The following is a 15,247-nucleotide window of genomic DNA, read 5'->3' on the forward strand; positions in this document are numbered from 1 at the left end:
TGTTCACTCCAGGGCTTGGAGAAGTTTCTGATGTACACATGAGGGTGTTTGAAACAGCCCGCTGGTAAACATTAATCCCAAGCTACAGTGACGTAAAGAGTCAGCTGTCCTGCTTGTAAGAGGCAGAATCTTCAATGCAAAGTATTACTGACTGTACACAAAACATGGGAATCAGTCGTTGCTCTCAAAAAGTAAAGAGGGAAATTAAGATTCTTTTGTTTAATGTACTCTACCTCTTTAGTTTACATTCATGTCAGTCCAAATATGACTCCAGAGAGGAGGACTTTCCTTCCTTTTATGTCACCTCTGACGTGAAGACAATATCACCCCCCACCCCCATCTAAAAATATCCTGATGTAATTTGATCCACTTTAACCACGTTTAACAAAACCATCACATGCATAGCTGCACTCAAAGGACACACAATGCCTTTAAAAGGTTAGCTTCACACCATTTCAATGCGCCATTTTTCTCAGAATAAAGACAAACAAACCGGTTTCTTATCAAAATGCCTAAGTTTTAGGGTGAAGGGCAAAATCAATGAGATGGACACCATTTATCATTTGTGTGTTCCTGGGCACCAATATGCAGAGACTGCAAATGAAAAATGCAACCTCAAAACTCATTTAACATAGATGTTTATTTCACCCCACAAACCTGAAGTTTTGGATACAACAGACACCATACTGAGAATTTGTCACCATCACCAAAGTAAGCCAAACAAAGTAGGTGATTTCACTTCAGAGCAAGTAATGAAAACTACCAAAAACACTGATTAACCAATGCATTGTTAAGCACTCAGCTCTCTTCAAGCACACAATACAGTGCTTATCCACTATGGCATTTATTACTGCTACATGATACACCATAAACTTACCTTGTGCAGAGGGAGAACGAGGAAAGCTCCTCCACCACTGGCCTCAATAATTATGGCAACAAACTTGGGGTTGACCGAACAGAAGGCGCTGTCCCATGTGACCCTTGACACCCGGATATCATCGTAGCATTGGTCATTCTTCACCGCCTGGCCAAAGACGTGACGGAATTTGCTCTGCCGTACAACTCCTCGTCTCATATCTGTGCAACGAGCAAAGAGGAGGATTTAACATATGATAGTTAGCAGTTTAAAAAAACAAATTTACAGGAAAGAGAACCACACTACAAACCAATATACATAGACTACTTGAAAGACTTAAACACAATACAGCCCATCCACAAACTGCTGCAAAGCTGTTCGATCATATGTGAGCATTATTCCACAACATGTGTTTGCCTCTCCCACTCTAAGGGCATTTTGAACCAAACCATTATTACTTGATACTCCAAGGGTCTCCCTGGAATTTCTGGGCATCAGGGTGCTGACAGTTTCAAAGAGGAGTATTACCAACACATGATGTAGCTTATAAATATGAATTTCACATATTTTGGAAGGGGTTGATGGTGTTACAGTGGAGTATGATGGTGCAGCTTTACTGTTACATGTTTTAAGGTAAGTCCTGCTACTCTGACACAGACCTTTTTGCGTTTTGCATCACTACCATGTTGGATAAGATAAAGGAAGTATAAGCTTTTTCAAGCCGAAAGACAAAAACGAGGCAGTCCCCCTAAAGACAATCATCCCGGTGATCACACTAAATGCATGTAGACTTCCTTCAATCATAAATTAAAAGCAGCAGTTCATCAACATTTTGTATTCTGTGTGACAATATTTTCTGGTGAGCAACAAAGTACCTACCCACTGGGAAATGGTACAAATGCACTATTTCTAACCTACAAAACTGCAAGAACTGTGTAGTATTCAAATGAGGTTTAAAAATGGTCAGACTTCACAAAGATGCGGCATATGCATAATGAACAGCACCAAAAAAGACATGACATTTCACTTAACACTTTTCATACGCCTGTTTCTTTTCATCTCCAGTTGCCAAATATTAAACATCTGAAATACTAACATGCTTTACATGTGGCACATTTAGAAAGAGCCACTTCCAAGGGAAAATAGGACATACCCAAAACAAACAAAAACAGACTTTGTAGCTGGTTCAGCTAAAATTTTCACCAAGACAAAAAAATCTGCTGGCAGACAAGAGAGCTTTGGAAAAACAAGCCCATTCAAAAGCTACATGACCAAGTGCTGTGCTTAACATAACAGACCATTTCCAAAGATAATGGAAAGCTGGCCAGTCTCAGATAAACGGCCAGAATTGAGGTCCAATCTAACCTACAACCTGAAGAAAGACAAAAGCTCTTAAGTGGTTTTGGAAGCTCCTCAAGTCCATTTTTTGAAACAGCACATGGTAACAGTTTCCCAGCCTGAATCACCAACATGATAAAAGCACAGCACAGGATGTGGTATATGTTTTGGAGGTGGTTTTCCATTGTGTGTGTGTGTGTGTCACAGAGAGAGTGAGAGAGCGAGAGAGAGAGCGAGAGAGCGAGAGAGAGAGAGAAACACAGTAAAAGGGAAAGAGAGTAAGCGAGAAACGCTTGCATGGCATGTTTCCGACAGGACAAGGATCACAACACAAGCAGGAAGTTCTTCCTGTACAGATGTTGTTACAACTGTTTGTTTTGGATGTGTCAAACACTGACAGTGAGCTAAAAGACAAATTAGATAAAACAGTTAAAGACACTTGAATGTTAATCTTCCTTAAATTGAGGATTTTCCAGTTTTCACCAAGTTACATAAGATTCTCTAAATCCTCCTCTAAATTTGTCTGGATCAGAAGTGCATGTGTCGAGGAAACTGAATTTGATTACTCCGGGAAAGGCTGACGCAGACCATGAGCAATGCACTGACATCTAAATATAAAACAGCATCCAGAAATCCAGGTAGATATATTATAGTTAAAAAGTAAGACAGCAAATTAATTATGAGGGCAAGAAATTGATACTTTGACAAAAGATGTTTAAAAGGTTATTATTTGTCCTCAATGAGAAAACCTCCATAAACAGTTACTTTTCAAGTATGCCAAAAATGGGAAAAGAAGAGGTGCTCTTTCAATGCTCTACAAGGACAACTTGGTCATAAGGATTAAGGCTTGTTTGCTTATGTTTGAAACGATCTGTGCGAGACTTTGTAACAGTGTCAAAAAAATTCCCCCAAAATTGTTACAGTACAAGCAGACACTGCTGCCGTGGCTGTTTTCTGATATTGGGCATTTGCAGGTTTTACCCGGTCGACTGACCATGATGATTTTATCTGAAAGGTATGATAGTACCTATAGGAATGATATAGATGGTTTTAGATGGTTTTGTAACGGTCATATTAACATATAAAGGATTAAGTATGACCTGTATCTCTAGAAAATACCAGCAATCCTAAAGAAACTGCGTCTACAATTTGCATTGGACAAGTTAGATGTGATGGTGTGTCTGCCCAGTCTACACAGTATGCTGATGCTGGTGTGCTTGAGTATAAACTGCTGCAGTGGTGAATAGCCCTAGGTTATGTGAACTATCTACTGATTCTTCTGGCAAATACAGAACTCTATTACAGTTAGTGAGACAGAACAGATTGGGACGTCAGCCAGCTCGCCCTGTTAGACACAACCCAGATGAGCAAAAATTTGGCTTCTTGTGACTTCCAGTGTGCGCTGGATGAATGCACCCCAGGAACTTCACAGTTCGAGACTCCAGGTCTGACCTGAGTTGACAAACAGCCAAAATTCAGTATTTTCTGTATAAACTTTTAGTTCCACTCCAGTATAGAAATGTAGCACAGTAGAAATCTATATTTAAAAGTTATTAAGCTACTATGCCCCAAATTTCTTTAGTCCATGCTCTGTTTGAAACCACTGGTCAACGCAGCACCATGAGAGAGACTGATCACTTCACCTCATCTCACTTTCCTTTCCATGTCCTTTAAACAAATATAGATTTTTTTTAAAAAAAACTTTATAATAAGACACTAGGGGAAAATATTACATAGGACTGGAAAAGAAGTTGAAATTGGCATATATGTTAAAATAAATGATTGTCAAGTGTTTGACTAATTGTTGGCCCCTGCAAGTGGTCAATTAGAGCTGGTCCCTACTGGATGTCTAGTGGTACCATATGTTCTCTTGGCTGAAGTGAGTTCTCTTTCCTAAAAGGCAATAAGTAAAAAAAAGGGCAGCAAAGCAATAACTGACTCATGAGGCCATTGCCGGTTCATCAGCGATTTAGTGTGCATATGAAAGAAAGTAATCTGTTATGATCATCTCTCAAGTATGTTGCAGCTACATTGAATTTTACGGAAATGTGCTTTTGACCTTAACAATTTCATACCTCCATGACATAGACTAAGCTTTGGCAAGAGGCTTGTATATATAATCACTGCCTCGTCATCTGCCCATTATCAGCGTTGACCTCTGGGTATCCATCAGGGGGTTGAGTACGTTAATATTCCTCTCCCTGCCAGTCTGCATCATTCAAAACGTCTCACGACTGCTCTCTCAGGCATGCTGCTCTTTATGCTGGGTAAGACGTCTTGTTTGCAATAGGTGAAGGTAACAGTAAATTAAACATTCAGCAGCAAGAGACATAAAATGTAAAAACAAAAGAAAAGGCAGAGCAAAAATTCCCTTTATGCCATGGGCAATTGCATGGGTGTTTGGTTGGCTGCAATCTGTCTCCAAGACATGTTTAGCAACACAGACATGCTGCCTAGCAACATCAGGGAAATACCAACGCAGGAAAGAAACACAATACAATAGTAAGTAATACAAAGTAATGTCTTAAAAGGTTACTTATCATGTCAAAATGCAAACAGCTGTTAAACTTAGTTGTACTTCCATGTTAGGAACTCCTTACCTTGCAAAACCAGAGCAAATTTAATAAGCTCAGGTTTCTCTTCAAGATTTTAGGCTGGAAAACATCCATTGACAGTGGACTGTGCTGAGCAGCTGGAAGCCTGACCAATCAGCAAACTATGGGAAGAGGTAAAGCTGATGATGAGAACAAGCCAAGCTTTATTTGGAGTTTTTACAAAGCACTGACACGCTGCCTCTCAACTACTGAACCTTGTGAAGAACTACTTAGGCGTTGTACATATAAAATGAAGCATGACTGCATGGCCTATTGCGCACCTGAAATGTAAACAGATTTCGGCGGACTATTGAAATGGTGAAATACGTCATTTTCAAACAGCCTCCATGTCTTTACATGGTGGTAAAAACCAATGGTTGCCTATAAAGTCAGGTGCAGTGCAGTTTCATGATGTCACTGGGAAGAGCACTTGTCAGCCATCTGTTTGTTGGATAAAGGTTGACTGAATCGTCTGCAGGTTAATTCTTAATGCTGACACACCTAACCCATGTAAATGCTATTGAGTCTTTCCCATTCTCAAAACAGAACGAGCAGTGAAACAACCCTGCTGCTCTTGGCTCTCAATTCGCAACAGAATAGTACACTGTATTATGCAGGAGAGCCTTATAAAATGTGCTGTTTTATCACCACAATTGTGTGAATAGCCTTGACAAAACAATCACTGCATTCTTGAGGTCAGTCTGGGCCTGCACAAAGATCCCCAGTCACACCATCCTTTGGCTCTAGGAACAGTAGGAAATGTTAAATATCATATGTTAGGCTGTAACAATTGCCACTCTCAAGGCAACAAATCAGAGCTAGTACTGTGCCAATATGTCCAAGACGATAGCTAAATGTGTGATCTATGATCCAGTCACAGAAAAAAGGTGTCAGTTGGTCCTGTGCATTATCGCCAAAACTGTCACTGTGGATATAAAACCTGAATGAAGAGAGGGTTGGGCTCTATCAGTGTACACACTGTAGGTCAGAGCACACTGGGTGGGGTTGCAGCTGATTATGCAACACTGGGCCTTAGTGATTAAGCCTTGTTGTTGAATAAGGGTGTAACAATGCATCAGTGTGGATCAATATATCCATTCAGTGATTAACAATCCAATATTATCCATGTGAAGTGAAAACATTTATATGTGTCTTCACCTCTAAGATGTGCTTTTATTTTGAAATTCCCATAGCATGTCTGTGTCACCATTTCCATCCAAGCACACCTCTATCCTAAACATTTTAACAGTGCCAGCGGCCTAGCGCCAGGAGGATAATGGTAAATGGTCAAGAAAATATCATCTAATACCAATCGCACATTGTATTGTTGTCCAAATAATCGATATAATGTTGTATTGTGATGAAACTTGTGATTTACACCCCTATTGTGTGGTAGTAGCATTTCCTGATGATCCTTTTCAGGAAGATATCACCATTTTTTAGTCACTAGATGCTCTCATGGTTAGCAGCCATTCAAAGGTGCATTGTAAGACAGAATAGAAAAAGACAACATTAGGGATCATTTTACAGGGAAGTCACTGACTTTCATATAATTAGGGAATTCCCCATATGATCACAATCACTACATTTAAATCAGACACACAAACAAATTGCCATACTGCTCAAGTCCTGGACTAGGACTCACACAAGACTCGAGCTGAAATGTTGATAACTTCTGGCCAAACACTAACCTGGGGTCATTTAACACTCAGGACTCAGTCACCTCAGAATTTAGTGCTACACATGACAGGACTTGTGTTGAGCCTACAAGGGAGAACTTCTGTCAAGGTTTCAAACAAACCTCACCTCCCTCACTGGGAAAGACAGCCACGGGCAAATGCCAAGACAAAAACTCCCTTTTCCAGTGGGACTCTTACGTAAGAACGTCATTATCTCTTACATGCACCTGATGAGCTGAGCCTGACACAAGTAAGCCTACAAAGAAACCACGGACCACAGACAATGAAGGATACTTGTGTGGCCTGCTCATGATGGTTGGGTGCCAATTTCTATTTGTTAATGTAGACAATTTAGTTGCCAGTGATATGCAAAATTGTGTAAAAATTAGAATGTGCAGTGGAGCCACTGACGAGCATAGCTCTCATACTGTCTTTGATTTTAGTGAAGCAAAGTGGCAGCTGGACCAAGCTGAGGTGTTAGACAGCACTTTGTGTGTGGCTGTATTGCCACAGCTGAGGTGAATTACCTCAGCGGAAGTGATTTGAATGTGCAAGCACAATCAAAGCATTAAATATATCATGTCACTTCTGTTTAAAAAATGTTGCTTCATAGTCTAGAAACTACACAGAACCCTGTAGAAGCAAACAAAACACTGTATTTTTAATTAATATTCACAACTAATATCAAATTGACAGCTGGTACCATTATAGTATCCAAATAGTAGCTTTTGTTTTGAGTTTTTGTGATTTAAAGAGCAGCACACAGGAGCCAGAGGGGCAGAGTTATTCTGCTCAAAAATAGCAAAGGCCTTATCCAAACAGCCCACGTCCTGTAAGACTTTGTGGCTAACACAGAAAGACCTGGGGCTAATTGTGAACACAGTAACTCTAAACACAAAGGAAATAACTTTATACGAACCACTATAAGATTGCTTTGTCTCTTCCAGTGAGCACACAGTAATGAATAGGCCAAGTTAAAATAAAAATAAAATTATTTCCATTAATAAAAACTGAATGATGAAGTGAGCTCTTTATCTTTTAAAATGACAAAAAACAAATTCACGGAAAATGCAACGACCTCTACATAACTGCAGGAGCCAAATTAGAGAGTGTCAGCGCTGAATCCTGCAAATCAATTATTTATTATTCAGCTTTTATGACCCATCCCCTTTCCCAAACATTAACGTCATAATGATCACGGCTGACATTTGCATGCAACATTGTCAGCGGGGGCTGTAAAAGGCCGGCACCAGTCTGACAGCCTCAGACACACACCAGAGAGCGAGACAGAAAGACAGACAGACAGACACACCTGAGGGGAATGCTGGGCTACTCGGTGACACTCTCCTGAGATTTACAGCTCACTGATCCGGCCCTAATTCAAGCGAAAAGACCGCAAGTATCTGTTGGGGCAAATCAGATGAAAGGAGAGCTATGTACCTTATTGCCTCTTGAGCCAGCAGAGCTGACCCTGATGTGCAGAGACAAAAGGAGGACCCCACAGCCTGAGGAAATGACCAACAGGAAATGGAACCAGTGTGACACAGTTTTTAAGCATCCTTCTGTGCATTCCTCAACTCCATTCACATCTGACAATTCTGTTGAGGAAAGTGGGTCTTATGAAAAATTAAGAGCTATACTTGACTTCCACTGGTTATTCTGACCACACTATAAGACTACAAGTTATAAGATTGTGCTTCCTGTAATATCAGTAAATGTCAGTCTTGTCATGCATCTGTAGTCTCAAATAATACACAATCCTATATTTAACAATTAAAGGAAATGGTATGAAAAGGAAGGTGATAATGGCAGAATTTAGCATCTTCATGTTTGCTGTAGAGCTCACAGTGTTAGGCCATGGATTGTCTTCCTCTCATGTCTACCTCACAGTCACAGTACAGACTGCTGCGTTCCATTAAACCAAGTGGAAATTGTTTTGCTCTGACATAAGACTGCAAAACAGCTACAGGGAGGAAACAAGTACAAAAAAAGAAAGCTCAGCGAGGGCTTGTGTTTGGTCAGTGTGCCCAAATGTGTTACTGGAAGAACAAACACCTTTTCTGTCACTTGTTCCGCGATGAATCTCAGTAACTGAACGCTCAGATTAATGAAGCACTTGGAGATGACCATTGGGAAAATCAAAATTTCTCTTTTGAGTTTTGTGCACTTGAGTTATTGGAGGTGAGGATATCCACTGTGTATAGATTTTGGAGAAAGTGCATGAACATGTAGGCCTAATATTTTGGCACATCCTCAGTGACACGAGACATTTAATGCTGCCTATCCCTGCCACATTCAGTTGTGCTCACATGTTCCAATTAAAACATGGGGCCACCCCATTCTGCCAACAGCTATTTGTTCCTCAATTGGTTTCTCATTTACAAGGCTCAAAGAGAATAACATTATTACATATTACTGCCCCACCCTGAAAAAAACAGACCCAGCAGTCGTTGTTAAGAAGTTGTTTACAGAGATGTCAGAAGACAACACTTAAGTTCCAGAGAAATGTTTGGACAAGAGTGAGATGTACTTAACTGTTTACCTACAACACTTGGACAATAAGATCCCCGCTAGTACGGCAGATAACCAGCCTAACCAGGATTAAAACTCACTGCCTATTACGGCTCTGTGAAATCCAAAGATAATAGCCTATTCTGGACGACAGGCAAAACAAGAGTGAACTGAGTTTGTCAATACAAACTGTACAGATACAGCCTGTCTATCTTTTCACCACCTTGTTTTACGGGGTGCAAACTGTCCTTGATGCTCTGTGTGTCATGGTGCACTTGGTGAGTGAGATGTGACATAACATGAAAATCCCAGCCACAAATCGGGATGAGCTGATGTGAGAGAGGGAGGGACGGGAGAATTAGAGCAGAATTATGACAAAGCCTGAACAGTCTCCACAACAGTTATTTTGGAAACTGTGTATACTGTGTATTTCCCTATACTAAATGTGCATAACATAGAGCTGCAACAATTATTTGCTAAGTCGTCGACTTTAAATAATAATTGATTAATCGGTTTTAGTAATTTTTTTAAGGAAAAGAAAGAATCAAAACTCTGATTCCAGCTTCTTCTAAAAGTTTATGTTTTTGTTTCTTTACTCCTCCATGGCAGTAAACTAATTATCTTTTGGTTGTGAAAAAACAAGACATTTGAGGACATCATGGGAAACACTAATCAATTTGCCATTTTTTTCCCATTTTATAAACCAAACAACAAATTGATTTATCAAGAAAATAATCAACAGATTAATTGACAATAAAAATAATAACAGTCAGTTACAGCCAGAGCATCAAACTACTATTCTTTCAGCTTTTATTATCAAACATGGCCAGTATAAACATGTCTGAGATGGTTCTGTCCGAGGTCATTCTCCTGAAGGGGTATCGACTGTAATGTTGACAGAAAATAGACCCGTTTCTCACAACAGGTTGAGCTTGATGGACAGCAAAAACCCACTAGCCTCCCTACAGCCTCAAAGTGAAGCCGGAGAGACACTTCCAAAAACAACAACAACAACAACAAGAAAAGGGTATAAGAGCCTTGGTCAGCATAACAGCTTGACTATTTGATTGTTTCAGCACTAGAAAATATAAAATCATAGCGGCTGCTGCATATGCAATAACACAATTATCTTAAGATAACGTAGTCTAAAGCTGAGGTAACTGGCATGCATAAAGCCCTATGAGGATACATGTAATCGGTAAATAAAACAAGGCTCAGCCATGTTTCTCAACAGCTCTTATCTGCTACATGTTTAGATTTGTAGTTCCTTTGTTTGTTGGTACTTTTCATCATTGTTATTGTTGCCAGCTTCCCTGCTATGTGACTGTTAGCATCATCGTGGTAGCCACAGTCCGGGTCACTGCAGGCCATGCATAGAAGTTACATCCCCCAACACATGGTAGACCAATATGTCTACAATATAAGCCGGCTGCAGCCTGCAATGAATGTATACATATTCTTCACAGTACTGGTATTTTATTGTCATAAAAGGTTGTAAATTTAGAGACTTATTAGCCACAGACTTTTCTTTCCCACACTTTTTTTTTACCCCTGCCACCCCTCGCCGCCACTACACACACCAGTGATGTCGCCTCAGTGCTCCCCATACACTGGCTGCTTTTTGCCTTTTGTCACCAAGACCACATGAGACGCCACCTAAATCCCCTTCCTGTAACCAGGGCCACAGACCACCATTGTAATCAGATTCCAGCTACATTCCAGTGCTTTTTTGCAACAATGAGATAAGGTGTTGTTTTTTCACCTCTCTCTCACCCCAAGTGACCATGCAGTATGTGCTCCACTCAATTTAAACACTGCTGGAACACAATACATTACGCGCCAGTGTTTCAAGGAATGCTATTGTATTCTTTTATACTTCATAGGAAATGAGATTTGCAGACACAAGAGCGATATGGCTCAAAGTCCAGCTCAATGCTCTGTAACATATAGACAGAACCAATCACCTGGTCCAATCAAATTCCAGGTAAAGGTTATGTGTATGCATAAATAATAGCAGATCATGTGTCAGACATTTAAAGATGATAATATTTCAACACCAGAGGTCAAATGAGGAGGTGTCGCCAACTTCCTCATTCCAAAAACAGGAAAAACAGACTCCTCCGATTTCAAAGATAGGAAACATAAATGTCAGATCACGTCTGTATGTTTAGTGTGATGCTGAGCATGCCTTAAAATGTACTCCAGCGCAGAACCCATTCTCAGCTCTATCAATTTCTGTGCGGTTAGACTTAAAAGACTAACTCCTAAATTTCTTATCCTACTTAAAAGTCAAGGTTTAAAGAGACCACTTTAAAATCCTATTAAATGACTCAGAACAGGAAAAGCTCTAGTTTTTATCAGTGTTTGTGTGTACTTTAGTATCTGCAGCAACACAACCTGACCATTTAACCTCTGCCCAAGTTTTCACTTGCTCCTTTCCTGTCAGGTGAGAAACACAACAGACACCACAAGAGGACAAATGCAACCCTATTGTTCAATTTAAAAATAAAAAAGTCAACTCCTAAATAATACAGCTTCGGAGTACAAAGCATATCCCTTCCTCTTCCTGTTCAGCCACTTCCCCCTCCCCCCATGTACACACCACTGCTCCATTTCAACAGATGTTGTCAGCTGTGGTGGGAAAGACCAGTGGAAGAAACGCTATTATTCTGTGTGCAGAAAACTACAAAGCTGAAAGAGGTAAGTCAAAATAGGAGAGGGCATGAACTTCATTTTTGATTGCCATTCCAAGCAAATATATTTCTATAAAACCTACACACAGATTGTGAAACAAACACCTGCATCTAAGAAGCTGAGAAAGACAACTACTTAGATTTATAAATCTAAAATACTTAATTGTGGCTTATTAAACAGTATAGAGTATTGGGTTATGTCCTTAAACAATTCTATCTCACATGAAAAACACTGTTTGTTTTCTACTGCGTAAGCAATTAGTGACACAGATTTAGGTATGTGATCCTCTTCATCCTCAGGCTGTTCCAAACAAACAAACACACTAATATGCCAAGCAGGTGGTTAGATAATGAGATGTTTCTTCCCACCTATCCTTTAGAAATAACAACTGGACATCTTGCCTATAAAAAAAATCTGTAGCACAGACAAACCATAGTTAAAGTGAACTTAAAAAAACAGTTAAATTTTCAAGTTGTGACATGTCATTTAGAGAGTTTCTGGCGGAAAGTCTTCTTGAAAATGTGGAGTGAGATAACATCTTGCGCAGACAGGACTGGACACAAACTGAGGTATGTCAGACATGTTAAAAGAATGCACTCTTTGGGTGTTGACCAAGTATTTAGCTTCTTTCCACATGAATATGGATTATTCCAGCAGACTAATATGAGGACTAACTAACAGGAGAGAAATCAAACTGCTGCTGGGCTACGTTCTATCTAATGCACACATTCCTTAGTCAACAAAACAAAGCCGAAGCCTGAACCTACTTCCTAACTATTTCAGTACAATAATGAACAATGACCTCAGCAGCGAACAGCTGGACTTAGCCAGACCTCCATAGACACAGATGAAATCAACGGAGTGGACATGCTGGATACAAATCTTAGTGATCTTCCTGAAACCAATTCAAAATGTTAGATAGGCACTGGTAAGTACACCACAGCCCACACCAACACTCCTTGCTGCAGTTGATAGGAACTAACTCTCCCTCACATCTTATGCTTATTTCCCTCTGCTTCCTGACCCACTTCCTCTCTCTGCCCTGCCATAGGAAGGCAGACTACGCACTTCTAAAGACCTTGTACCGCAGCACAACCAGCAGAGGTTGATGCGTCTGGAATGGTTAACAAGCCCAAACACAGCTGTAGCACTGCTGACTGTCGACCCTGGGGTCGCCCTGTCAGTCTTCACCTGCTCTGCATCCCACGACGATTCTCAGCGAGGGAAACTCCTGCAACCCCAAAGCTGATTACACATGGGACCTAAGTAATCCAGTCCAAGACAGGGGCTAAATATGCAAATCATGTTGCCCTTTTGGCACACTAACCACGGCCATTACGAGTCAAACTGCCCTATTGTCATGAGCAAGCAAATGAGCCGGTGGTGGCGTACAGATGGAGGGATCACACAGAGGACTATCTAGGTCATCACCCAGCTACTAGGGCTCAACTACTGAGACTATTTACAACTACTAACTGAGGAGTGGAGTGTCTTTAATGATCTCCCTACACTCTCCAGTTTTTCATAAATGTTCAATATGATGCTTGAGAATCACATTACTCACAGCGCCAAGTCAAATTTTTAAGGGTGAGGCTAATTCACAGTACTTGTGACCAGAGCTGAACCAATCAGTCAATGAATTGATTAGCTGAGGGGCAGAAAAATTAACAAATTGATTATGTCCATTATTTTATCAACTGCCAGAGCCTACCTGCCTACTCAGATGTAAGGATTTGCTGCTTCTCTCTGTTTGTGTCATATTTAATTGAATATATAAGGGCTCAATCGGGACATTTAAAAGACATCTTTGGCTCTCATAGCTAGGGATGGACACTATTTTTGTGTTTCACTTTTAATAGACTTTGTGATGGACCAAAAAAATGGACAGACTATCAATAATGCTAATAAGGCAGCACTACTGGTGACACACTACATTACCTTTCCTTGCCAAAAAAAAAAATCATTTATGGTCCAGCTGTGGAAACTTTAAATAAAACATCTAGGTTGATCAGACTAAACAGGCAATAAAGTGACTCTGAATACAAGGAACAGTGCTAATAAATAATGTACCCTGTCTTTATTTGACTTGAACACAATTAAACCAAACCTTTGTTTTGCTGCAGAAGGACTCCTAATTAAAAACAGCTGTCAGCATGATACTGATTGACTCAAACACACACTCAGGTGCAGCTACACCACATTTCTGTCTGCCTTCATAGATAATAAATACTATAAAAGGTTGAAGAGGTTATCTGCACATATTCTGCATTCATCCGTTCAAACAATTCTGCACGTGTCATGGCCAAACAAGCAGAGCTCGTGCAGGACGCAGTGATTATACATTTGGTTAAGTTAACATTGTAGTCGCTAGCATGTTTTATGACCCTCTCCCATTTATCTTCCATACCAGTGTGTTAGTGGGTCAAATTTGAACCTGGCATCTGGATGAATATTCCGGATACTGGAATTTAATAACTGTAACAAAAAATAATAGTATCTATAACCGAAAGAGTTAATTCTTGGATATCAGTGTGTTTGGAGCCTATTGTTCTATGTACAGAGCCAATATTCAGTGAGGGTGCCAGGGGCCAGGGCGCGGTTGTGCTGCCTGCATCTCCGTGTATGTGGATCTATCGTTTCTGAGATAAGTTTTCCTGCCGCACTATGGTTAGCTACCCCACCCCGTTCAATAACGTGCAACAGCACATTTCACGTCGTCAATTATCAGCCAAACCCACCCAAACGGAGCAAAAACCTCGCGTGAAACCAGCAACTGCTTTGGTTATCGGTTATAAACTTTTTTGGCATTGTCACCTAACCGCCGCTGAAGGCTAGCGCTAGCTTAAAAAACAGTTCCTCAGACTATCCCGATTCATTTTAGCTAGCGCATGCACTTTCCTGTCTGGATGGCTGTACATGGACAAACAAGGACCGCTGAAACAAATGTAAAAGGCGTAAGAACACCAAATAGAGTCTAAACAATTATTTTTAATCTTTAACCTACCTTCTGAGAGGAAAATGAAAGTATTCCCGAAAGCCGAATGATATAACACAACCCAACGCGTATCCCACTTGATTCCTCCCTCTGCCGGAGCCGCTGCTGTGCTGCTGACACCGCTCGCTCTGTGTGCTCTTTCCCCACTCTGACGCTAGTCCCGCCCCCTGCCTTGGCTTGGCGAGCTCTGATTGGATAAGTGGTCTTTGACGGACAGCTCCAACAGTCAATCAGAGTGGCGGTTAGGTTAACAAGGAACAGAACGGACGTCTACTTTTTGCAGGTTCCCAGTCACCAAAAATCACCATTAATAGTGTGTTATTAGATGGTTTTATGGCTTTTAAATCTCCTGTGGTATTAATGTGACACTCATATTATCTATTTCATCTATTTATTATCTATTTATCATTGTTTCCCCATTATATTATAATCATATGATTTAGAAAAGTGGCATTTTACTCACAGAAATTATACAATTTATTTATCAGTTAGGCTAAAATGATTTATGTACTTTCTTCTTCTGGCAGGGTAAATACGTGCAACACACTCACCCATCCGACAGCATTATGGAGCAGCTAAA

At 40.4% G+C, this 15,247-nt stretch overlaps 1 protein-coding gene across 3 annotated transcripts in view; it reads right to left on the reverse strand.

The window, feature by feature from the left end:
• Positions 1–15,247, reverse strand: part of coro1ca (coronin, actin binding protein, 1Ca) — a 38,027-nt gene that overhangs the window by 20,074 nt on the left and 2,706 nt on the right. The window contains exons 1-3 of one of the 3 annotated variants that reach the window (XM_033619689.2): positions 14,677–14,788; positions 4,795–4,910; positions 878–1,077 (exon numbers count right to left, since the gene is read on the reverse strand). In XM_033619689.2, coding sequence (XP_033475580.1) covers positions 878–1,075 — 198 coding nt within the window. In that variant the 5' untranslated portion in view covers positions 1,076–1,077; positions 4,795–4,910; positions 14,677–14,788. Of the gene's footprint in view, positions 1–877; positions 1,078–4,794; positions 4,911–14,676; positions 14,806–15,247 lie in introns of those variants that run through there. The other 2 variants (XM_033619688.2, XM_078170741.1) reach the window with 2 other exon arrangements.

Source organism: Epinephelus lanceolatus, chromosome 9 (genome assembly GCF_041903045.1).
Source record: "Epinephelus lanceolatus isolate andai-2023 chromosome 9, ASM4190304v1, whole genome shotgun sequence".
In the NCBI taxonomy this organism is placed as follows: Eukaryota; Metazoa; Chordata; class Actinopteri; order Perciformes; family Serranidae; genus Epinephelus; species Epinephelus lanceolatus.